This window comes from Microcaecilia unicolor, chromosome 2 (assembly GCF_901765095.1).
Source record: "Microcaecilia unicolor chromosome 2, aMicUni1.1, whole genome shotgun sequence".
In the NCBI taxonomy this organism is placed as follows: domain Eukaryota; kingdom Metazoa; phylum Chordata; class Amphibia; order Gymnophiona; family Siphonopidae; genus Microcaecilia; species Microcaecilia unicolor.
In genome coordinates, this window is record NC_044032.1 from 97551061 (window position 1) to 97577778 (window position 26718).

General features: G+C 42.9%; 1 protein-coding gene across 1 annotated transcript in view; it reads right to left on the reverse strand.

Annotated features, from left to right (window-relative positions):
- Nucleotides 1–26718, reverse strand: part of MIER3 (MIER family member 3) — a 167618-nt gene that overhangs the window by 33770 nt on the left and 107130 nt on the right. Inside the window, 3 exon segments of the mRNA XM_030193155.1 lie at nucleotides 1215–1296; nucleotides 1938–2089; nucleotides 22518–22590. Coding sequence (XP_030049015.1) covers nucleotides 1215–1296; nucleotides 1938–2089; nucleotides 22518–22590 — 307 coding nt within the window.

Genomic DNA, 26718 nt, shown 5'->3' on the forward strand with positions numbered 1-26718 from the left:
AACAGAAAAAATGGGACCTACATGCTTGTAAAAATAAAAATGCCCTAACAACAAAGGTGGAAAATGTGTTTTATTTAGAATGTATTAACTGGAATATGTTAGCCTTGGGAAATGTGCATTGCAGATGTCTTTGTATATTAGTCAGTAAAAGAGGAAATGCAAGTTTGTTTTTATTTCTCCCATATTATGGCAGCATGCCAAGTTTGACTTCTTGGTGTTTCCAGTTCAATATTTGTCTTCATATTTCTAACTTGTGATCCTTGTTCTATATTTGGTGACGGTCTGTTTGTGTTTTTGCATGGAGGTGTGGCATTTTATCTGCATGTAGTTTCTGTGTAGAATTCTGTAGCAGTCCCACTGTTCGGTTTTACTAGCAGTAGATGTATTATGTTCTAGCACCTTATGTAATATTGAACTGCAGCCTATCCTTAAGTACAGCTCATGTTTGAATCATAGGAATTAATGCTACTGTTGTACAGTAGGTTTGCTACATGCAATTGAATTAAGATTTTTTTTTTAAGGTTTTGTATTACTTCACAGTGTGCCTGGTAGTAGGAAAGATTTATGTTGCTATTACTCAGATGACATGAGAAAGGGAAAATTTTTTTTTTTTGGTATGGTAATTTCAATGGAGAAATGTGCTAGTTCTGATCTGCACCTGTTGCTGGGGGTGGAGATACGGATTTTGTGGATGCAGAGCATATTTACATTTAATTCATAAGAACTGCCAAACTGTTTCAGACCACAGGTCTATGAGGATCACATATGCAGTGTGTCCCATACGTGAGCATCATACATCAGTTGTGTCCTGACTTTAAAAATGTTAAGAACCACTGCTTTAATATGTATAAACAGCAAACAAATATTCAATGGAGGAATTTTAAACCCAGCAGGCATGCCTATAGTAGACGCAGACAACTGTACTGACTTAAGGTAGCATCTACAACCAGAAAACAACCAAAGATGTATTTTCATCTTCTCAAAGGTTTTACACACTAGTCCCTTGGAACAAATATTGATCTTTCACATTCAAAACATTTAAAAAATGGACGGCATACAAACCTTCCACTTACTCATATTTAAAAAGTGTGAATATACCGAAACAAAGGTGATCTAGAAATAAGGCCAACGGGGCAAAACAAAGTAAAAAAACAAAACAAAAACAACTCTCTCTACTTTTCCAAAGTAGATTTTCCTCTAGATGTATTTCTTACCTTGAGGTGTCCTCCTGTTGCAGTGGTATCTCTCAGCTGCTTCCTTTACATTATAATTACATTTCAGAAGTTCATAGAGTGCCTATAATAGTCAAAAAAATATTAACAGAAAAAAAATCATATAAATACTTATGTGAGGGGTATGCTTCTACATTCTGTTATTAACATAAAAGGCTGAGAATATGAACATTGTTTTAGTTTTACTACCCTTACTTCATATATAAGCATTTCAAAGTTACATGGAATACAATTTATTTTTTGAACCGGAATTTTGTTTCTGCTCCTTTGGGCTTCAAGCCTGGTATCTGGTGCCATGAAGTCTTCATTCACAACTTCCTGAGGATTTTTCCCTTATTTTATAACCTACTCCTGAGGCACATTCACCATAAGCCTCTTGGAACACTGCAATCTTAAGCACTAAATCCATTCCTCAGAGGACACTAACGCACAATAATGAGGACTCCCCACTCTTCAATCCTAGACTATGCCTTTGTAGCATCTCCAAGTGAACAGGAGAACCTAAGAACCGAGCCAAGAATTTAACCCAGGTATACCTGCCACTAAGTTACTGGGATAGTCTGTCTGATCTCTTTCAGGTCTAATCCTGATGCTGAGGAACCAATCATTACCAGAGACCACATCTCCATCCAGATCCCAATACACATGCACTCCCATGGTAAAATGAAAGACTCCCCCTCAAAGCAAAGATAACACACAACTTACCTGTTCATTGTCCTTTGTGTGAACTCCTTCAGAAGTTCTAGTAGCCACTTTCTCATTTGCAGCTCGCAGAGCTGTTTCAAGCAGGAATTGTCTAACTTTTTGCTCTGGAAGTACATCAGGACTCCAAAGTAATTGGTCTTCATCCTCACATTCTGTAAGAACAGCAAAACCTTCAAGGTAAGAAAAATGTCAACACAGGGATATACCAGAAGATATATTTTTCAGAGCAATTAACAGCCAAGGAGAAATACAACTTGTGGGCACATAATGCTAAACACTACAGTGCTAACACACCACACACGACTTATTTCAAGGTCCTGTGCCTCTAATTACAGACCAAATCAAATTAACTTCATTCTATTACAGCACTAGAAAACTATGCCTCAGAATTTCAACACAAGCAGTTATGGAGTTGGATATATTAAATTCATCAATAAGGCCAAGTGTTCTTTAACTTCTTTAGTTTTGGTATCAAATTCTCTAATCTGTACTTCTGTAAGCCAAATCCAAACTTCTTTTTCCTGGCTGGAACAATTTCTAAAACAGATACTGCAGCTATGCTAGATACAAAATGCACATTATATGTGTTGGTTTATGCAAGACTCTTCTAAAAAGACTCCAGGCTTTAGAATATACAGCGGACCATTTTCCTTGCCATTCATGAAAGTTTGATCATATCACTCGACTGATCATTAAGTTTTATTGGCTTCCTATGTCATTCAGAATCCAATTTAAAATTCTCTCTCTAACCCATAAAGCACTCTATACAGGAATTCTCTCTCATCTGGCTGCATTAACCATTCCTTATGTCCTCTTGTGATCTTTATGATCTCTCAATGACCATTTACTTAGTTCTTTCCATTCCTTTTTGTGCTTTTTTAGAATCAACTAGACATTCTGCATTCTTTTTTGAAAACTGAAACAATGGAAAGAACTATCCTTACACTGTGGTCTGAACAATCATTCACCAAATTCAAGACCAGCCTAAAAAAACGTTTTTTTCAGCAAGCTTTAGGTAGCCAGCAACTGAATTTGGAGACTAGGTGCAAGTCCTGAATAAGAACATAAGAATAGTCATACTAGGTTAGACCAATGGACCATCTAGCTCAATATCCTGTTTCTAACAGTGGCCAATGCAGATCACAATAGTAGCAACATTCCATGCCACTAATCCCAGGGTAAGCAGTGGCTTCCCCATGTCTCTCTCAATAGCAGACTATGGATTTTTCCTCCAAGAACTTGTTCAAACCTTTTTTAAACCCAAATACGCTAACTACTGTTACCACATCCTCCAACAAGTTCCAGAGCTTAACTATTCGTTGAGTGAAAAATATTTCCTCCTACTTGTTTTAAAATTATTTCCATTTAACTTAATTGAGTGTTTCCTAGTCTTTGTACTTTTTAACATAATTTTTTTTAAAAATCTGAATCTGTCTTTTTAATGGTATGATTGCTGGACTTCCGATTGGGACATGGTGGAGTGAGGATGGAAGCTTGAGGGCTCCTACTTCGTCCCAGTTTAATCCGCAATTATTGGCAGGTTATCGGTTCCTTTGCAACTCTGGGTTGAATTAATCTCTGAATTACTGCACCCCGATTACTGTTTGGTTGAGGATCTGGTGTTTGAATGGCCTCAAAAGTTAAAAAAAAAAAAAAAAAAAAAAACAACAACAGGAGAAAGGCAGCAGTACAGAAGTAAAAATGACAGAAGAGCATGTTGCCATGCGTGTCTTCAAGCTGGTGGTGGAAATCGTAGTGGAGGTGAGTGCAGCAATGGAATCTACTACTACTACTTAACATTTCTAGAGCGCTACTAGGGTTACGCAGCGCTGTACAAATTAACACTAAGGACGGTCCCTGCTCAGAAGAGCTTACAGTCTAAAGGACGAAATGTCAAGTTGGGGTAGTCTAGATTTCCTGAGTAGAGGTGTTGTGATTAGGTGCCAAAAGCGACATTGAAGAGGTGGGCTTTGAGCAGTAGGAAGGGGGCCTGGCGTATGGGCTCAGGGAGTTTGTTCCAAGCATGGGGTGAGGCGAGGCAGAAAGAGCGGAGCCTAGAGTTGGCGGTGGTGGAGAAAGGTACTGAAAGGAGGGATTTGTCTTGAGAGCGGAGGTTACAGATAGGGACGTAAGGGGAGATGAGGGTAGAGAGGTAAGGAGGGGCTGCAGATCGAGTGCATTTGTAGGTTAGTAGGAGAAGCTTGAACTGTATGCGGTATCTGATCGGAAGCCAGTGAAGTGACTTGAGGAGAGGGGTGATATGAGTATATCGGCCAAGGTGGAAGATAAGACGTGCGGCAGAGTTCTGGATGGACTGAAGGGGGGATAGGTGGCTAAGTGGGAGGCCGGTGAGGAGTAGGTTGAAGTAGTCAAGGCGAGAGGTAATGAGAGAGTGGATGAGAGTTCGGGTGGTGCGCTCAGAGAGGAAGGGGCGAATTTTGCTAATGTTATAGAGGAAGAAGCGACAGGTCTTGGCTCTCTGCTGGATATGCGCAGAGAAGAGGGAAGCAATTTCAAAAGAATTTTGGATAAGCTCGACCAAACGTAAACTAATTTCACTACCCTTACCAAAGACAAGCGATGCAGTAGAGAGTAAGTGATATGGAACATACGGTGTGTGTTTTGGAGGATCATAAGCCCCAAGTGGAGACTAATCTCCAGAGCTTAGAAGAAAAACTTGATGAATTGGAAAACTGCTCCAGGAGGAATAATCTCCACCTGGTGAGTTTGCCTGAATTGCTACCGGAGCCGGAATAAGGTCTTTTTTTGGAGAAGTGGCTGGCTGAATTGCTCTCACTCCCGTGGAACAGTGGCCCCCTGCAGATTGAGAGCGCTCACCAATTAGGTCAGCAACAGGACCTGGCAGCAAAGCCATGTGTAGTAATACTTAAACTGCTAAATTATGTCCGTAAAATGGATTTTCCTTAGGTGATGAGGAGGGCAGCAGCTGAAATACAAAGACTCAACTGTATTGTGCTTCCAAGATTACTCCACTGCTGTCTCATCGGTACGGAAAGCTTTTGGTGCCCAATCTGATTATGCAGCATATCAGATTTACCTTGGCCTACCCTGCAAAGTTTTGGATTTTCCATAATGGAACTGAACAATCCTTTAACTCTGTTAAATTCACAATGTCATGCAGGGGTCGGAGGGTTGTTTTGTAGTGGATAGACTATTAATAAACATCCATTGATTTTTATGCAATGTTTATGCACCTAACTTGTATGATAATGGTTTTCTTGCCAGGCTAATCAATGTTCTTTTACCATATGTTAACCAGGACGTTATTATTAGAGGTGATTTTAACATAGTTTACGACCCTGCTATAGATCACTCTCACCCTAAGGGAGATCTACAGAGTCACCCATCTAAGGGGCTGCCTCTACTTTGTAATAGATCTACTGGATTCTTGGCATTTATTTCACTCAGGACAGAGAGACTATACACACCTCTCTACAGTCCATTCTACACAGTCGAAAATTGACTACATCTTGGTTTCCAAATGTTACTTCTACTACTTATTTCTATAGTGCTACTAGATGTACATAGTAAAGTACACTTGAACATGAAGAGACAGTCCCTGCTCGACAAAGCTTACAATCTAATCAGGACAAATAAGGGATAAGGGAATTACTAAGGTGGGAATGACAGAACAGACATGGGTACTGAACAAGTGAATAGGGGTTAAGAGTTAAAAGCAGCATCAAAAAGGTGGGCTTTTAGCCTAGATTTGAAGACAGCCAGAGATAGAGATGGAGCTTGACATATTGGCTCAGGAAGTCTAGTCCAGGCATATGGCGCAGCAAGATAAAAGGAATGGAGCCAGACGTTAGCAGTGGAGGAGAAAGGTACAGATAAGAGAGATTTACTCAATGAATGGAGTTCCTGGGGAGGAATGTAGGGAGAGATGAGAGTGGAGAGGTACTGAGGAACTGCAGAGTAAATGCACTTTTAAAGTCAATAAGAGAAGTGAACTGCATGCGGAAATGGATAGGGAGCCAATGAAGTGACTTGAGGAGAGGGCTAATATGAGCATAGCGACACTGGCGGAATATAAGTTGTGCAGTAGAATTTTGAACATAATGAAGGGGAGACTGATGGCTTAGTGGGAAACCTGTAAGAAGCAAGTTACAACAGTAAGCAAGAGGTGATAAGAGTGTGGATAAGGGTTTTGGCAGTGTGCTCAGAAAGGAAAGGATGAAGTTTGGTGATAGAGAGAGAGAGGAGTCAAAGATGACAAGCTGATGAGACAGGGAGAGATGAGAGTGTTATCCAAAGAGATAGAGAATGGAGGAAGAGGAGAGGTTGGTTTAGGGGGGAAAGATAAGAAGCACAGTCTTGATCATGTTTAGTTTCAGATGGCGCTGAGACATCCAGGCAGCAATGTCAGACAGGCAGGCTGATACTTTGGCTTGGATTTCGGCTGAGATTTCTGGTGTGGAGAGGTAGATCTGGGAGTCATCAGCGTAAAGATGATACTGAAAACCATGGGATGTGGGATAAGATCAGAGTACCAAGGGAAGAAGCATAGATGGAGAAAAGAAGAGGTCCTAGGACAGATCCCTGAGGTACACCAACTGACAGTGGGATAGAAGTAGAAGAGGATCCACTAGAGTATACACTAAAGGTACGCTGGGAGAGATAAGAAGAAAACCAGGAAAGAACAGAGCCCTGAAATCCAAGTGAGGACAGCGTATCAAGGAGTAGGACATGATCAACAGTGTCAAAAGCAGCAGATAGATCGAGAAGGATGAGGATAGAATAGAGACCTTTGCATCTGGCCAGGAACAGGTCATTGGAGACTTTAGCAAGTGCTGTTTCATTTGAATAAAGAGGGCGAAAGCCAGGTAGACGTGAATCAGAATAGCTTGAGATGAAAGAAAGTCAAGACAATGGCGGTGAACAGCACGTTTAAATATCTTGGATAGGAAAGGGAGGAGGGAGAGGAGGCGATAGTTGGAAGGACAGGTAGGGTCCAATACAGGTTTTTTTAAAGAGTGGTGTGACTACAGCATGTTTGAAGGCATCAGGAACAGTCGCAGTGGAAAGTGAAAGACTGAGGCTATGACAGATAGAAGGGATGACAGTAGGAGAGATGGTGCCAAGTAGATGAGTGGGAATAGGACCAGAGGAACAGGTATGTAGTTTCAAGGAGGAAAGAAAATGTGAGTTTCCTCTTCAGTGATTTCAGAAAAGGAAGAAAAGGAGGCAGGGGTTGAAGGAGGATTGAGAGAATGGACTGAGGGAAGGAGAGGTGAGGGTGACTTAGTTGAGAGTTCAAGGTTAATTTTGTGAACCTTACCATGAAAGCACTCAACCAGAGTCTGGGGAGAAAATGAAGAGGGAGTTGGAGATGAAGGCACTTTGAGAAGAGAGTTCAGTGTGGCAAAGAGACGTCAAGGGTTTGAGCCAAGAGAGTTTGTCAACTGGATACAGTAGTCCTCTTTGGCAAGTGAAAGAGCAGACGGGAAGGACATAAGCAAGAATTTGAAATGTATGAAGTCAGCATGGGCACAGGATTTCAACCAAAGGCGTTACACAGATCGGGCACAGGAACGTAGGTATCGGATTCCAGAGGTCAGCCAAGACTGAGGTTTGGTATGCTTTACAGAACGGGGAACGGGAGGAGCGAGAGTATCCACAGCAAAGGAGAGAAGTATTATAGGAAAAGATAGCCTCACTGGCTTGGACAACATAGTGGTTGAGAAGAGGTTTGAAACACTGGAGGACAGAGTAGAAAAGAGTCAATAGCCTGAAGATTCCTAAATGTATTGGTGGAGATTGGATGGGACTGGGGGGGGGGGGGGAGGGTGTTTGGTATGAAAGTTATCAGATGATGGTCAGAGAGGGGAAGAGCTGAGGAGTAGAAACTGGGGAGTGAGCAGTTGGAGAAGAGGATAAGATCAAGACAATTGCCATGCTGGTGAGCAGGGGTAGTGGAGCATAGCTGAAGCATTTAATCACGTTAGAGATTGGTCCTTATGACATCTCTGACCATGCACTGATCTCGGTAGGAAGATTTCCTGCTATCTTTAAGTGTTTTTACGTTATGTATCATGTTTTTGTTGGGGAGGAAAAAATCCAAAGCTCCCTATATATTTATTACTGGACCACTAGCGGGTGGAAGGCTTGGGTTTACCTGGTCTATATAAGTATAACCTGGGAGATTGGTTTTTGGATTGTGAAGACTACACCCCCATTAGCGAGGAGAGGGAGCACTATTATCCTTGGCACTTTAGCTTTCTTTTACAAGTGCCCAACAAAGAACTTCCATTACCACTGCAGGGCAATATTTTACTACAACCTTTGCAAGACTCATGGAGAGCCCTTACGACTTTATGGGACATTTCTTATCACAACTCAGCTCTGCTACCTATTCAGGGGAATGTGGGTTTTCTCAGAGGATTGAGAATAGGACCTTTCCTAGGTGGAAAACCTTCGTCTCAAACATGTGCTCAATCCAGATGGTTCCTTGTTGCCCTTGCCGGCTTAGGGGGAGGGTATTTCTGTCCACCTAGCAGATGTGTTTGCTCATCACCACTTGCGCCACTGTATTTCCACTCTGGATGGTGCAGCTTTAGCCGCAGATCATGTCACTCGATTACATTCTCTTTTCACTTGGGAAGATCGAGATCACTTATCAGTTTCCATGCTACGTAAAGTCCTCCTGCAGATGTCTCCTCCTAAAAATACTTCCACTCTGCTAGCTAAATGGGCAGAGGATTTACAAAGCCTGCTTCTCTGGACCTTGGTAAACTGATTGCTCGTGTCCCACAATTGATAGAGGCAGTCCTACGTGAATGTCAGTTTAGGGTGCTTTATCGAGCACACTATCACTCAGACTAAACTGTTTCATATGGGTGGCAATGACACTCCCCTTTGTTTGAAATGTTCTTCTCAGCTTAATTCTTTATTTCATGAGTTCTAGGAGTGTCCTGTGATACATCATTTTTGAACACAGGTGGTTCACTACTTGGAAGGCCTGCTAAGGTAGATATTCTGCTGCCAGCTGCTGTTTTTTGTTTTTTTTTTACTAAACAGATATGAAGCCTTTCCTATGCAGCGAGAGGGTTGCAATTTGTTTATCTGTAAGGTGGCACTTTTTGGGAAGAAATCAATTCCCAAAGTGTGGACAACATCAAAAGCCTCTTTTTTTTTTTTTTGGGTGCAGTGATATGTTGCTGGAAAATCAGGGGGTGGGCCTCTCCTTTAAGTGTAAGAACAGATTCTTGTCAGTTTGGGATCCTTACATCTCCTCTCTTACGCCCAGGGCTCGCAGTTTTAAATACGCTTTAGCCTTCTTGTTTGGAGGTTTGGTCCCTTAGCCTTGAGAGGATCTCCCTTTTTTTTTTTTTTTAAGGGGAGGTGGGTTGATTTGGGGTGCCGAGCTCAGAGGAATTGGAGGTTCATGACAGAAGCTAGTGGTTCATGAGGACGAGCAGACTGGATGGGCCATTATCTGCCATCATGATTCTATGTTTCTGTCTTTATTTGGGAGGGAGGCAATAAGAACCAAAGTCTGTCCTCCCTTATTTTGTATTTATTCACCATCTTGCTGTAGTTGGTGGGAGGGAACAGGGGTTGGTGGATGACAGTATCATCGGCAAGGATGGTTGTTTTCATCTGGAATTTATGGATTCTTTGTTTTGGCTCGGTTTGACCATTTTTGGTTCTATTACACTGTGGGAGGGTTTGGGGGTTAGGTAGGCTGTTCACATTGTTCACAGTTAGAAATGTATCACTGTATGATTTACCTGCCTGTTTATGGTGTTGGGTGGGAAAGGAGCAGGAGGCTGAGGTTGGGTTTGGTGGTGGAGGGGGGAATGAAGAGACAGAAAAGAAAACTTTTTGATGATTCTTGGAGTGTTTGACGATGTCTCTAATTTTTTCTTCTTGAGTGTTGTACCAGTTAGTATTGCTTGTATTTTGTTTATCGTCAATAAAAAGATTTAAACACAATGGTATGAATACTGTCCTGTTTATTTAATGGTGTTCCCTTTCCTTTTTCTGAAATTTTTACTGTAAACTGCTCTGTTCTGTTCATCAGATAGAGCAGTATAGTGAATTTTAAATAAATATAAACCTCTCCACTGTGAAATGCCACTTAATCCTAATCTTTATTCCTAACTTACAGCCAGTTCCCAAATCTACTATTTGGCAATGCCTCTAATCCCAAGATTTTTAATTTCCTTATTAGTCTTTCCTAAGGAAATATGTCAAAATGCCTTCTGAAAATCCAGACAGAGCTCCTTTTAGAAAGCGGCATTACTGATTAGTATGCGCTGAATCCAAAGCAGCCCATGGAATTGACATTCAGCACGCCGCTAATTGGTAGCGCTGCTTTGTAAAAGGAACCCATTGTATATGAACTAGCTCATTTTTATCCACATATTATAAACATCTTCACAAACAGATTAAGACTATTTTAAACATTAGCCTCTCCTTCTGAATACGGAGATTTTAGAACTTACAATTAGTTTTGGCTAATTTATTTGGATTAGTAATTTATATTCTGAAATTGTTAAGTGGTACAGAGCTGGAAATATTAAAAAAAAATGGTGCCTGGCAAAATGTTAAGAAAACAACAACACTTGAAAATAAGAAATTATCCAATAAAACTGCTGAAAGGATCCAAGAACACCTCTCCATGCAAGACATGCAATGTCAAGCAAACTGTGAACATGACAGAATGCATACCTTTCAGTTTGCTTACTAAAATTTGATATATTATCTTTTACAATACTTCATAAGACTGCTCCCTGTTAAAATAAACATTGTATTTGGACCTTGCACACAGATTGCTTCAAGAACTGACAATACATGTACCTTTCAGTTACAAAGGCTATAGCCTGTGCTAAATCAGAAATAATGCAGAAATGTTCACATAAAACAAAGCTACTTAGCTGTATTAACAGGGGTTCTCCGAAGACAGCAGGATGCCTATCACCAATGGAGCCACGGAATGGAGATGCTCCCAATGTTATTTTCCAAAAGCTTCTGGAAGACTGCTACAGCACATGTGCACATATTCCTGCCCACTGTCATAACACACAAACAAGACAAATACTAAAGCTAATGGATTAAACCCCAAGAGGAGGTGGGTGGGGCAGTGTGGATATGCTGTCCTCAGAAAACATCTGCAACAGGCAGTAAATTTGCTTTCTCTGAGGACAAGCAAGATGCCATACCCACACTTATGGGAATCCCTAGCTACCAGGCTGTCAAACAAAAAGGGGTAAAAACTGAAGACCTGCAATAAGCAGGGCATAACCACCTGTCTGTTAAATAAAATAAATAAACTGGAAATGAAACAAAAAGGGCCTAGGGGGATAGAATTGGATTCTAGACCCCAAATAAGTTCTGAAGTATTCTCTGACCAAACCAGCTGCCACATCACGAGTCTTGTTCTAGGCTGTAGTGAGATGTGGATGTGTGGACTGATGACCACTTCCCCTCTACAGAGGTTGATCTCAGGTGGGCTACTAATGCAGCAATTGCTTTAACATTATGAACTGTGACATTACCCTCCAGAGTCAGTCCAGGTTGGCCATGTGAATGAAATGCAGTCTGCTAGCCAACTGGATAGAGTGTGTTTACCGATAGCAGCCCCATCCTGTTGGGGTCAAAAGAAACAGACTGTCTATAGGTTTTAATTTATGGCTTTCTTGCAGTCCAAAGTGTGCTGTGAACTTTCACCTTGATGGACATGTGGTCTAGGAAAAAATGTTAGCAGAACACGACTGGTGAACTCAAACACTACCTTAGGTAGGAACTTTGGATGCGTATGCAGTACTACTCTCTTGTGATGACATTTGTGTAAGGTTGATCAGGTACTAGAGCATGCTTTGAAGTGATTCTCAAAAAAACAGGATCTTCCAGGTCAGATACTTCAGATGACAGTTGTGAAGTGGTTCAAAGGGAGCTCTCATCAGCTGGGTGGGTGACACCGAAATCCTATGACAGAGGGGCTTGACAGGGTGTTTTAGTAACATCAAGTTCCTCATGACGCAAACAACTAAAGGCTAAGCAGAGATAGATTTACCCTCTACATGGTGATAAGCTCCAATTGTACTAAGGTAAACCCTTACAGATTTGAGTTTTAGACCAGACTCAGAGGTATAGAAGGCATTCAAGCAGTATTTGTGTAGGATACAAGAAGGGTCTATGGACATGCCCTCACAACAGATGGCAAACCTCCTCCACTTGCAACCATTTAACTTTCTAATGGAATCTCTCCTGAAAGCGAGCAAAACCTGGGAGACACCCTCTGGAAGATGAAAGGAATTGACCTCTAGTCTCACAAACATCTAAGACATGAGGCACAGGAATTGAAGGCTGGGATGCAAAAGAGACCTCATTCTGTGTGACGAAGGTTGGAAAGCAATCTAGTCTCCACGGTTCCTGGCAAGCTAGTTCCAGGGGCAGGAAGAACCATATTTGCCTCAGGCAAAATGGGGTGATTAGTATCATGGCTCCTTTGTCTTGCTTGAGTTTCAGGAGAGTTTTCACTATGAAAGGTATTGAAGGATACATGAATAGAAGGCCTGTCTCACTGAGAAGGGCATCCAAGGCTAACATGTCTTGTGATCCCAATCTAAAACAGTCCAGGGGACTTTATGATTCACGTTAGTAAAAAAGGTCAACTGAGGGAATGTGCCACTTTTGGAAGACCTCACAGGCTATGCTCATGTTCAATGACCACTTGGGAGGTTGTATTGTTTATTGACTAGTTTTATTTGATATCTGTTAATCTGAGTACTAGATTAAGAACTGCTATAACTCTGCATTAGATCTTTTTCTTTTTCCTTAAAGTATCTTGGAGCCCTCCCCACCCTGAATTTTTGTAGTCCACGTGGTATAGCTTAGGTGTGGCTAAAACTTCAGCTTTGAGAGAGCTGAAGGCTACCACACGGTCTCTTGACTCCTGCCTGAAGTGCTGAAGCTCACAGATAAGACTTGTTCTGGCATTATTCTGGTTATCCTACCTTAGAGCTGTGGGTTTTGGGCATTCTGGGGCATTTTCTTAATCTTGTCTTCTCCTAATCCCAACCAGCTGTGTAGGTAAGTGGCTTAATACAGCTCTAGAGATAGGTTTTACAGCAAACACATTCCACAGGTTGTAAGTTTAAGCCCACCCACCCCGAGATTAACACTTCCTAAATAGCTTTCCTAAATACACTACTTATCACAAATTAACTCCATCCAAATTACAACTATTTTTGAAAAGTAAACCATATCACTGTATATCCCCAGCCCTCTGCTCAGCATCGGGCTTCTGCTCTAGATAAAAAGGACCTCTGTTAACAAATCCATTGGTTGCTATTCTCATTATATATCACATAGGATACCAATTTACCTTCTCTTCCTTAAACTTGTTCATCAAGCTTCTCTCACTGTTGGCAGTACCGTATTGGCAGTATAACCAAAAAAACATTGTTAATCAGCTATACCATAGACCAGGATCAGATTTAATCTAGGTCTTTACTTTGCAAGGATTAATCTACTGAATTAGGTCTACAACCAAACTGATACATAGGGACAGGAGAGGGGAAAAGGGAAAAATACCCCAAGAAAAATACCCTGAAGGACAAAGCTCAATCACTGAATTTCAAATTGTCAGATACATACATTGAATTCCACCCACACAGTAAATCTTAACAGGTTCTCAGTTCTTACCCTAAAACTACACATTAACTACCTACCCCCTATATCCCATAGAACAGGAGTAGAAGAAATAACAGGTAGTTGTGTGACAGGCTACATATTTTATTATCACAAGTACAACAGCCCCTATATTTGGAACTATGGTAAAGAAACAAAGAACCCCTAAAGCTACTGCTTTCATTACAGCTTCTACCACTGTCAAGACCAAACCCTTGGACCAAGATAAGATTCTGGTTTCATTTCATACATGTACATACATTGAGTCCCTTGTGAACGAAGTACAAGTACTAAGAGAAGAAGTGCCAAGACTAAGAAACATCTGGGACAAGCAGAAATTTGACCCAGACACACAGGTCAAAACATTGAGGACTTCCGCAAAGGAGACAAGATCTTGGTCAGATAGAGCACAGCTGGAAGCAGGTCACCAAGTCCCACAAGATCAATCCAACTCCACCTTCTATTCAACTAAAGAATCGGTTCACAGCCCTGGAGGTAGAAGAGCTAGAAACATCTAAAAAAACAGGATGAAACAATGACCAAAAATGCCATCACAGCCGGTCAATTGGCCCAAAGAAAGCGAAAGGTAGTGGTGGTTGGAGATTCACTTCTCAGGGGTACCGAAGCGCCCATCTTCCGGCCAGATATGTTGTCCAGAGAGGTGTGCTGTCTGCCTGGTGCCAAGACTCGCGATATTGTGGAAAGATTGCCTAGACTCATCAAGCCTAAGGAACATGCTCCTATGCTATTCATCCATGTTGGCACAAATGATACAGCTAAATAACCTACTGAACATATGATACAAGACTTTGTGGCTTTGGGTCAGAGGGTGACGCATCTAGGTGCGCAGGCGGTGTTCTCATCGATCCTCCCTGTCGAAGGTAAAGGTCGAATGAGAGAAGCTCGCATCGTGGAGATAAATGCATGGCTGCGTGTTTGGTACCGACGAGAGTGCTTTCTTTTCTTAGACTATGGGATGATTTTCCAAGATGTACTGAACGGTGATGGTGTCCATCTGTCAAGGAAGGGAAGGATGGTCTTCAGCAACAGGCTGGCTAAAGTACTAAAGAAGCCTTTAAACTAAAATTGATGGGGATGGGTATAAAAGGCCACGAAGCCATAATTAACCCCAAGGAAGGTAGGACATCTAATGCCTGTATAGAAGAGAATAAAAAGCGTAAAACCTGGAAAGCCTTGTATACCAATGCCCGTAGTATGGGAAAAACTTCTTCATCTTGAGGCTACAATGATGGAAGCGGACTTGGATTTAGTGGCGGTCACGGAGATGTGGTTCACGGAGAACCATGACTGGGATGTTGCTATACCTGGCTATAATCTATTCAGGAAGGACAGAGAAAGAAAAAAAGGGTAGCGGTGTGGCATTATATGCTAAGAATGATATCCAAGTGACAGAACTGCAGAACATGTGGGGTATGGAAGAAGCGCAGTGAGTTAAACTGGAAAGAGGGAAAGGAAAATGTATCTATATCGGAGTGATATACAGACCACCCTCACAATCGGAGGAAATGGACAGGGACTTGACTGAAGACATCCGCAAGATAGCTAGGAAAGGGGAAGTACTACTGATAGGTGACTTCAATATGACGGATGTTGACTGGGGTGTCCCGGCTGTGGGGTTGTCTAGAAGCAAAGAGATCTTAGATTCCCTATGGGAAGAACTGTTCCAGCAGTGGGTAACAGAACCGACGCAGGATGAAGCTGTTCTAGACCTGGTACTTACGAATGGAGAGTACGTTTCTGACGTCAAGGTGGCAGACCATTTGGCATTTAGTCATCGTATGGTATGGTTCAATATTAAAACAGAAGAGAGGGCTCATTCGAGATTGAAGGTCCTGGATTTCAAAGGAACTAACTTGCTGAGATGGGGGAATTTCTCAAGGAACAGTTAGCGGGATGAGAACACCTGAAGGATGTAGAACAGCAATGGACATGACTGAAGGGGAAAGGGAAATGGGACTTGATATACCGCCTTTCTGAGGTTTTTGCAACTACATTCAAAGCGGTTTCCATATATTCAGGTACTTATTTTGTACCAGGGGCAATGGCGGGTTAAGTGACTTGCCCAGAGTCACAAGGAGCTGCAGTGGGAATCAAACTCAGTTCCCCAGGATCAAAATCCACTGCACTAACCACTAGGCTACTCCTCCTCTCCAGAAGGAGTAGCCTAGTGGCCTAATATAGTAGCCTAGTAGCCTAATATAGCTCCAGAAAGAAGCTATATTAAAGGCAACTAACCTTTATGTTAGAAAATTACATAATTGTAAGAGGAAAAGAAGGCCTCTCTGGTACTCGAATGTAGTAGCTGAAAAGATAAGGGTAAGGAGGCTAGCCTTTGCATGCTATAAGACGACTCAGAAAGATGAAGACAGGAGAGCATACCTAAATAAGCAAAGAGAAGCTGGAAAAGTTACCAGAAAAGCGAAGCGGCAAATGGAGGAAAAGATAGCTAATATGGTAAAATTGGGGGATAAGACCTTTTTCAGATATGTAAATGACAAAAGGAAGTGCCATAATAGCATTGTAAATTGTGAGGCTCAAAGCTGAGGGAGAGAAATATGTGGAAGATAAGGATAAAGCTGAAAGCTGAAATGCTTAACGATTATTTTAGCTCTGTGTTCACGAATGAAAGACCGGGGGTAGGGCTGCAGAAAACAAAGGCTAAAGGCAATGGATGTATGGTAGAACAAGACCCGTTTACGGAGGACTGTGTTCGTGAGGAGCTTACCAAACTAAAAGTAGACAGAGCGATGGGGCCTGATGGGATACACACCCGAGGGTGCTTAAGGAACTCGGAGAAGTTCTGTCGGCTCTGCTGACGGACCTCTTCAATGCTTCCTTAGAAACTGGAGTGGTCCCGGTGAACTGGAGAAGGGCGGATGTGGTTCCTTTGCACAAGAGTGGAAGTAAGGAGGAGGTTGGGAATTATAGACCTGTCAGTCTGACCTCGGTGGTAAGCTAAAATAAACGCTTCTAACGAGGAGGATTGTGACATTTCTTGAACTACATGGAATGCGGGACCTGAGGCAGCATGGCTTCACTAGTGGCAGATTGTGTCAGACGAATCTGACTGTCTTCTTCGACTGGGTGACCAAACAGTTGGATGTGGGAGGGGCACTTGATGTGGCATACTTGGATTTCAGCAAAGCCTTTGACACGGTTCCGCACAGGCGACTGATAAAATAAATTGAGTGCCCTTGGTATGGGACCTAGAGTAACTGATTGGGTTAAAAATTGGTTGAATGGTAGGAGACAGAAAGTAGTGGTAAATGGAGCTTGCTCTGAAGAAAAGGATGTCGTCAGTGGCATACCGCAGGGATCGGTTCTAGGGCCGGCTCTTTTTAACATCTTTGTGAGCGATATTGCGGAAGGGCTGTCTGGTAAGGTTTGTCTCTTTGCGGATGATATTAAACTCTGCAACAGGGTGGACACCCTGGAGGGTGTGAATGACAAGAGGAAGGACCTAGCGAAGCTAGAGGAATGGACCGATATTTGGCAACTAAGGTTTAATCCCAAAAAATGCAGGGTCATGCATTTGGGTCGCAAAAATCCGAGGGAACGGTACAGTATAGGGGTTGAAGTGCTTCAGTGTACGAAGTAAGAGCGGGACTTGGGGGTGATTGTGTCTGATGACCTTAAAGCTTCCAAAACAGGTAGAAAAAGCGACAGTCAAAGCCAGAAGGATGCTTGGGTGGATAAAGAGAGGCATGAGCAGCAGGAAAGAGGAGGTGATAGTGCCGTTGTACAAGTCTCTAGTGAGGCCCCATTTGGAGTACTGCGTGCAGTTCTGAAGACCGCACCCACAGAAAGATATAAACAGGATGGAGTCGGTCCAGAGGGCAGCTACGAAATTAGTAAGCGGTCTTGAATGCAAAACTTATAGGGACAGGCTTATGAACCTCAACATGTATACACTGGGAGAGAGGAGGGAGAGAGGAGAGAGGAGACATGATAAAAACATTTAAATATTTCAAGGGCAATTATTGTACAGGAAGAGAGCCTTTTTCAAATGAAGGAGAGCTCTGGAATGAGGGGGCACATGACAAAGTTAAGAGGGAACAGGCTTAGGAGTAACCTAAGGAAGTATTATTTCACAGAAAGGGTGGTGAAGGTGTGGAATGGCCTCCCGGTGGAGGTGGTGGAGTCGAGGACTATTCCAGAATTTAAAAAGGCACGGGATAAGCATGTGGGATCACTTAGGAACAGGAAGAATTAGGGGTTACAGAGGACGGGCAGACTGGATGGGTCATATGGCCTTTATCTGCCATCATGTTTCTATATGTATGACCCAACTCTGCCTTTCTGCCAGACAATTGTTCTTCCCCACAAGTGGATGAGAACTATCCCGTAAAAGGTGGCCACTACTGCATTCCAACTGCTGGCAAACACAAGAGGTACAAGCCCAGGCTACCTTGCTTGTTGACTTAATATACTGCAATTGACTGTTTGCAAGACAACAATTTGCTATCTCTCTGAAAGCCCTTAGAGCACTCCTTATGGCTCTTAACTCCAAGAGGTTGATCTGATGTTGCCAGGAATTTGTTCAGGGCTCTCTTACATCTGGGACAGGCCAGAATTCCCCTTTTCTTTGTGACCAAGAAGTACTTGGATAAAATTCCTTCTTTTTTTTCCCCCAGGTGGAATGGATTCAACCAAATTTGACCTACAAAAGGGTTTGAGTTCCTTTGTAAGCAATCCCTGGTGCTGAGTGCTTAACTTTGATGCTCTTGGTGGACATTTTGGTGGTTTGGTTTCCAATTGCAGGGTGTAGTCCGTGCAGACTATTGTGAGAATCCATCGGTCTGAAGTTATAAGGGGCCACCTTTCTTGGAAAACATTCAGCCTCCCTCCTACTAGCAGGTCATTTGGCACAGCTACATTTATAGCGGTTATGCTCTCATGGAACTAATCAACGACTCATCCCCTGCTTTGACTGTGGAACCGGCTGGAACTCTGAGCCCTCTGCCTGCTATGGGCGGCAGCAAGAGCTCTGGGTGGTTTGGGATGAATTAGAGGGTGGAAGGAACCTAGGCCTTCCTTTACCCTCCACCAGAGTACCTCCTGGAAGCGGAGGATGAGCCAGAAGCAGGCCAGAACAGTGACTTGATGATATTGGTATACTTCTTAATGAGGTTGGCAAACTCCTTCACCTTGTCACCAAAAAGGTTATGTCCCCAGCATTGAATATCTGCCAGCTTTTCCTGAACCATTGTTTCCAGGTCCGAGACATACAGCCAAGCGAGTCTTCGCATTCCCAATACCCGTGGTGGAGGTCCTAAATGCCACATCAAAATCATCATAGATTGCCCAAGCCATATGCTTTCTGCACTCTTGATACTGAGATACTAGTTGGCGAAGTTCTGCAGCCTTCTCTGGTGGTAGAGTGTCTGCACTCTGCCACACTGCTCACTAAGTTCTACAAGTGCATGCTCATGAACAGCTGATAATAATGTATGCAGGGGATGAACACAGCATTCTAAAAACCCGCTCTCTTAAAAGACTCCAATGACTTGATTCTCCCTCCCCAGAGGCACCAAGGAGTGAGTCTTGGAACTCTTGCCTCTTTTGAGAGTGAATTTGACCACCAAGGAAGGAAACAAACTTCTAGAATTTGCGAGCCTTCTGGACTCTATATACAGAGTCGGCTTTCTTGTATATAGGTTGTATGGGGGGGGGGGGGGGGGGTCTCCCACTGTTTCATCTGTACATTCCTGAAGATTCTGTGCTTACGCACTATCAAAGCATCCTTTGCAGTAAAATTTGAGGATGTCAAATAACTGCGCCCTGAGCTCATTCTCCATTTCTAAATCAAATAGAATGGACGGCCATCTTCTTGACAAAACTGATAAAGAACAGCTCCTCACAGGAAGATTTTCTCCTTCCATATGGGAGAGGTCTGAAAGAAGACCAATGGACCCCATCTCCCAGAGGACCTCTGGTGCTTTCTCAGACATCCAGAAGGAGTCTAAATAAGACTTAAAAATACACCTCTACTGACTGATTGGTCAGGCCTGGGTGGGGACACCGAGGAATGGGTGATCTCCAGTGCCCTGAGAAAGCTTCCTCCCCAGAGGAACTGAACACCATATCAATGGCCATCAACTCTGCAGGGCACCGGCATCTATGAACATGTGATAGGAAGAACATGGGCCTCCAGCATGGGCTGGAGCTCCAGTGGGTCCAGCACCAAAGCCATTGATGCCTGTGCATCATGTTGAGCCAGAAGGCGGCCCATCTCCTCCTGAAGAGTGGCCGGATCCACTCTTTAAGAGGAGCCATTAGTAAAGACAAGGTCTCAGCTGTTGTAACGACTCCACTCTAGGTCATCAGGGTTGGATCGATGGCCTAGGTCCTAGATCAATAGAGGTTGTTGAGACACTCCAATTCACTGGAGGGAGAGTGGCTCTTACGGTGCAGGTTATTCTTGAGTAATCGAGCACTTTGATGCCCTGCCAGCCTCAATACCACGCTTTGAGGGGACTGATATCAATACTTCTTTGCCTCCACCAGACGCACAGCACTGAGGTCCCTCGGCGTCGATGAGTTAAATCCTTCCTTTCCTTCTGGGTGAGATCTGACAATGTCTGATCTCAGTGGCCATTACTGACCCTCGATGTTGAGGCATCCTCGAGAGTCATTGGGACTGATGCCAAAGTTGATGAACTGTACTTCTTGGTGCTAAAAATCCATTCACTCTGCTTCTCACAATCTTCTTGTCATCTGCAGACAAAGGGCCCCAAACACTGCAGGCACCAGTTATGAGGGACATGTTCTGGAGCACCAGGAGCACTTTTTGAAACCACTGGGAGTTGTTTGAGACACCTTGGGAAAGAAGCCGAACTGATTTATTTTTTTTCTGCATTTATATCCCACATTTTCCCACCTATTTGCAGGTTCAATGTGGCTTACAATATAATACAACAATCACATTAATGGGATATGGAGATCTGAATATAGATAACAAATAAGGTGCATGAGAATATTATGGCAATCATTTTAACGGAATAATAATTTCAGCCTTGTTGCAGTTATGGTGCATAAGAAAACTACATACAATGAGAAGTGGGTAACTAGATAGAACATAATGATAACAGGATAAAATATGTTCAATAATTAGGGTGTAAGTTAGAATAAACAGATTTGAACGGTTCCATTAAACTTGTATCTGGTGAAGTTTATGTGTCGGTATTTTATGGGGGATCTTTTTTGTACGTTTTTTTTGAACAGTTAGGTCTTCAGTGATTTCCGGAAGGTCATCAGGTCATGTGTTGTTCTCAAGGTGGTTGGTAATTCATTCCATAGTTCTGTATAGATATATGAGAAGCTGGATGCATGTATTGATTTGAATTTAATTCCTTTGCAGTTGGGATAATGGAGATTTAAGCAAGTGCGTGATGAACTTTTGTTATTCCTCACTGGTAGATCAATCAGATTTGACATATAGGAAGGGGCGACTCCATAAATGATTTTATGAACTAAGGTGCATATCTTGAATGCAATTCCATCTTTCAGAGGAAGCCAATGCAATTTTTCTCTAAAACCAACTCGATTTTATTTATTTTATTTGTTGCATTTGTACCCCACATTTTCCCACCTATTTGCAGGCTCAATGTGGCTAGATTTTGACAAAAAAAAATTTACCCCGACTGGAAAAGTGAGGCCTAAGAGGGTCTCGAACTGCAAAATAAAGGAAACTTATAAATGCCAAAAACCTATCTGGGTGTCAGACTTGTGAGTTCTTGTACCAAGTAGAGCGCTGGTGAGCCTGATACTCTGACCAGGTTCTGCTTAGTGGCCAGACAACCCCGGGTTTCCCCTGCGCTGACCGCCGTTCCACAGAGGTTGAGCCCCTAGGTGCGGGCGGCCTGTAGGACTTACGAGACGGAGCTGGAAGCGGGGTGGTGAATGTATCAGCCAGGCAGGCAGCAGGCAAGAGTGATCCAGGTACAGGCAAAGTCAATAGGCAGGCAGCAAGCAGGGGCATAATCCAGGAACAGGCAATGTCAACAGGCAGGCAGGGGAGTAATCCAGGTACAGGCAATGTCAATGGGCAAACAACAGGCAAGAGAGTAATCCAGGTACAGGCAAGTGAGTAGGCAGGCAGCAGACACGAGAGTAATCCAGGTACAGGCAAAGTCAGCAATGAGGGACAAAGTAGAGAAGAAGCAAACTACTGAACAAGCAACACCTACCAAAGTAGAAGCTGAAGCATAGAGTCCAGGAAGAGCTCAGCTGATAAAATGCTGGCGTCTGACATCAGCAGGGACCAGCAGGGAGAAGGAGCACAGTCATAAGACAAGAGCAGGGGAAGGAGGAACCGGAAGACCAATAGGAGAGAAGCAGACAGGTGCGTGGAAGCAACGCAATTAAGGAGCCTGGAAGCCAAGGCAGAGAGAGAGCAGACCCAGGTGCATGGAAGCAAAGCAATCAAGGAGCCTGCAGCCAGAGAAGAACTACACACACAGGGCTCAGGGCTGTGCCAGTCAAGTGTGGGTGTCAACAGGACCCCATGCAGCTCGAGGACGCCACTTGCGTTGAGGTAGGGGACATGGCACTGGGACACTAAGGGAGGAAAAACCATTGGCCTCTCATGAAGACTTACACAATTGGAGAAAATAACAGCAATAGCCACAAAAATTACAAGTGAAGGAGAAACACCGCAAACTGATTGTAAAGACGTAACCTCTCTGCTGCGTGGAAAGATTACTGCCTTGCTCCCATAAGGTGACAGCAGGTGGGAAGATGCTTCCAAAAAACTTCTGGAAAATAACACTGGGGAGCACCTCCATGCCTGGGCTCCTTCAGTGATGTCACCCATTAGTGTGGATATGGCATCCTGTTTGTTTTCAGAGAAAATACTGAATTCTAAGAAATGCTACAAGAATGCTCAGGTAAACATACCTATTTCATCAGGAACGTACTTTCCTTGACAGGCTGGGATTTCTGCCTGGTACAACATACCAACCATTATTTCCTGCGGGCAAAAAGTATATTTCTTTTAAATATATTTACATCATATAGCACTCTGATCTTTACAATTCTTAATGTTTTAATCTTGTTCACATTTGAACATAAATAACTGCATTTCTAACAAACTGAATGCTCAAGTCTGCAGAAGTTATCTGAAGAGTTTATGAAACATTACAGTTAGAACTACATAATGATAAATTTAAACATGTTTATATTCCAGGTTGCCAAGTTTTTTTTTTATTATTGCAATTCATTTTGAATCTCTCTCACAGAAAGCCATACATCTAAAATACATCATGTAAAACAAAATAAAGAGGGGCATAATCAAAAGGGACGCCCAAGATTTGTTGAGGACGTCCTCATAAAATGTCCTGATGGAGGGGCAGGGAAACCTGTATTATCGAAAGATGGACGTCCATCTTTCATTTCGATAATACGGTTGGGGACGCCCAAATCTTGAAATTTAGGTCGTCCTTGGACGTGGTCGTTTCTGATTTTCAGCGATAATGGAAACCAAGGACATCCATCTCAGAAACAACCAAATGCAAGCACTCTGGTCGTGAGAGGAGCCAGCACTTCTAGTGCACTGGTCCCCTCACATGCCAGGACACCAACCAGGCACCCTAGGGGGCACTGCAATGGACTTCATAAAATGCTCCCAGGAACATAGCTCCCTTACCTTGTGTGCTGAGCCCCCCCACCCCCCAAAAAAAAAAAAAACCACCACTACCCACAATTGTACACCACTACCATAGCCCTTATGGGTGAAGGGGGGCACCTACATGTGGGTACAGTGGGTTCCTGTTGGGTTTTGGAGGGCTCGTTGTTTCCTCCACAAACGTAACAGGTAGGTTGGGGGATGGGCCTGGGTCCGCCTGCCTGAAGTGCACTGCACCCAGTAAAACTGCTCCAGGGACCTGTATACCTCTGTGATGGACCTGAGTATGACAATTAAAGCTGACAACAGAGTAAGGGGAGGTCATCCCCAATTCCCTACGGTGGTCATCTGGTCATTTCAGCCACCTTTCTGTTCCTTGTCTTGGTCGTAAGAAAAACAGGACCAAGTAAAGTCGCCTCAAGTGCTCATCAGAGCCCCCCCATTTTTTTTCCATTATGGGTTGAGGATGTCCATGTGTTAGGCACACCCAAGTCCGTCTCTGCTACGTCTCCGATACATCCCCTTGAACTTTGGCCGTCCCTGCGACAGAAATCAGTTGGGGATGTCCAAAATCAGCTTTCGATTATACCGATTTGGACGACCCTGTGAGAAGGACGCCCATCTTCTGATCTGTGTCGAAAGATGGGCGTTCTCTCTTGAAAATGAGCCTGAAAGTGACTTAATATTTAAGGGGTGTTCTCAACACAATTAATATGGTATTCACTTGCATGCCAGATTTAATCAGGCATGCAAGTGGGTGACATGTCATGGCACTGGGACAGAACAGCTTTCCAAGAGCTTAGAACCAGTGTAATGTTCTGAGCATGCAACACTCTTCCCATGTATAATGGTATCCTCAATCTTTCAGTTAGTTCCAACGCTCAAAGAGTAATACAATTCTCAGTGACATGGAAGGGATTGTGTGCCTCACTAATTCTGTTTATATAAAGAATACTGGTTATAGGTAAGCAACTTTGCTATCTGTTGACATACAGAATGTAATTAGGTACACAAGTGAGTGGACTCTAAGCTTGGTGTGATTCAACTTTATAGAAAACACACATTTTTGAGAAGTGTCTTCAGCAGATGAAGCAAGAATTGTACATATCAAAAAGACGAGTTGGTCAGTATTGCTCAGTTGAACGCATTATCTGATTAATAACTGGTCCAAGCAACAGTGTGAAATAACTATGATACGAGGACCAAAAGCTGCTACATTCCTGATGCCATCCAGCGAAGCAGATATCAGGAGAAGTACAGTAGTCACAATAGCTCTGATTTAATGCCATGTCATCTATAAGTAGGAAGATACTGGATTCTCTGCAGGGACAACTGTTTTGGCAACTCATAATGCAATCCACATGGCAGGCGGCAATACTGGACCTGGTGCTTACAACTGGGAGAGTATTTCTGATGTTGCAGCTGGTGATCATCTGGCACCCAGCAATTACCAGATGGTGTGGTTCAGCATTAGAACATGAGTGGAAAACAAAAAGAACATTACTGTATAAATATTTTATAAATTATTTATATATTGTTTACATGTATGGAGGTGGGGGAAGAGCTCAGTTAAAAACCAACTAAAAAGTTGTCAAAAGGTCTACTTCAATCTTTATTTTTAATTATAATAGGTTTATTGATATAGAACTAGATACATACAAATCCACATAAGGCAATAATACAATATCAGCCAGTCACACAAATAATTGTGACCTAGAACAGAAACACTGTCAACTGTCCAGAGCGGATGGCAGTCAATTTAGACATAAGACAGATATAGTTCAATTTACAAAGACCAACTGCCAAAGATGGCGCCAACGGGCTCTTCCAAGTGGATGCCAAGGTTAGTTTACCAGCTGTAAAAAAGGTTGTAGCTAGCTTGTGCACCTCAGGCTTTACTCCCATCGGCTTAAAATGAAGATGACACATCTCTGCTTGCAAAGGGTATCACACTTTAGTAATCTGCTGAAGCAAACAGAATCGTTGTCCAGAAAGACTGCACCTTGGTCAGGGTCCAGTAAATATGGTACATATCTCCCAGAGCCCCACAAATACAACAACAGTAACCATCCCCCGAGTTAGTTTGGCTCCCAATTTTGTGCTCCGACAAGGGGAGCTGAGATAGCTGAGGGGTCTGAGCGAAGTATTATTGAGTTACTGTGGAGAAATGGCTGCAAAATCACTGCAGAAAGATAAGGAATGCAGCAAAGGCTCACAAGGACAAAATGGCGGTTACAGCAAGCCCTTGAAGTTCCTTGGTCGGTTCGGCATGGGTGGCAGAAATCGCTGCCGAGGTAACAGGGGCAATGGAGGCCATTTTAGATAAAAGATTGAGCCCTATAGACTCTAAATCGGAGCAGCTTCAAAGTAATGTGGAGAAATTTACTCAAGACTTGGTAGCGTACAAACAACGTATGGGAGAATTAGAAGACCGTATGGCAACAATGGAGGAGATGCAGGCTCACATGAAAAAAGTGGTTGCTTCTTATAAGGATATCAATAAAAATAAAACTAAACATGGAAAAGAAAATGTGATACATTTTTTATTGGACATAACTTAATACATTTCTTGATTAGCTTTCGAAGGTTGCCCTTCTTCGTCAGATTGGAAATAGGCAAATGTTGGTAGATGACAGTATATTTAAGTGAAACATCAAAGCATTTCAGTGACAGTCTAACAGGATGGGTGGGGGTGGATAGGTGAGAGACAGGAAGAGTCGGGTGGATGAGGGACAGGGAGATATGCATGGAGGAGACAGGAGGGTGACAAAGCAGTACAATTTTATGTTTTATAATGGGCTAGAAAACCCAGATCTTTGTTAAGTCCTATCTGGTGGGTGTGAAAATATTTAATAATTCCGACTTCAAAGGTCTTACGTTCCTGTATTGTTTTAAAGTTCCCTTTCAGGATTCTTACAATGAAATCACTGGTACAGTGTTCTGGTTTTGTAAAGTGCTGCCCCACAGGCGTGACATCCTTATTGGTAATGTCACGCCTGACTCCATGCATATCTCCCTGTCCCTCATCCACCCGACTCTTCCTGTCTCTCACCTATCCACCCCCACCCATCCTGTTAGACTGTCACTCAAATGCTTTGATGTTTCACTTATATATACTGTCATCTACCAACATTTGCTTATTTCCGATCTGATGAAGAAGGGCAACCTTCGAAAGCTAATCAAGAAATGTATTAAGTTTATGTCCAATAAAAAAGGTATCATATCTTCTTTTCCATGTTTTATTTCTATTGATTACCTTTAAAAGTGGACTAACACGGCTACCACACTTCTTATAAGGAAAAACTAGAATACCTGGAAAACAGATCCAGGAGAAACAACTTAAATTTTGTATGTCTGCCTGATCGTGACATCGAGCTTTTTTGGAAACTAGGCTAACGCAGGAATTGTCGCTGGCACCCTCGGTGGGCCTGCTGGAAATACAGTGGGTGCACCGGGTTGGCTCTAAGCAGCAGG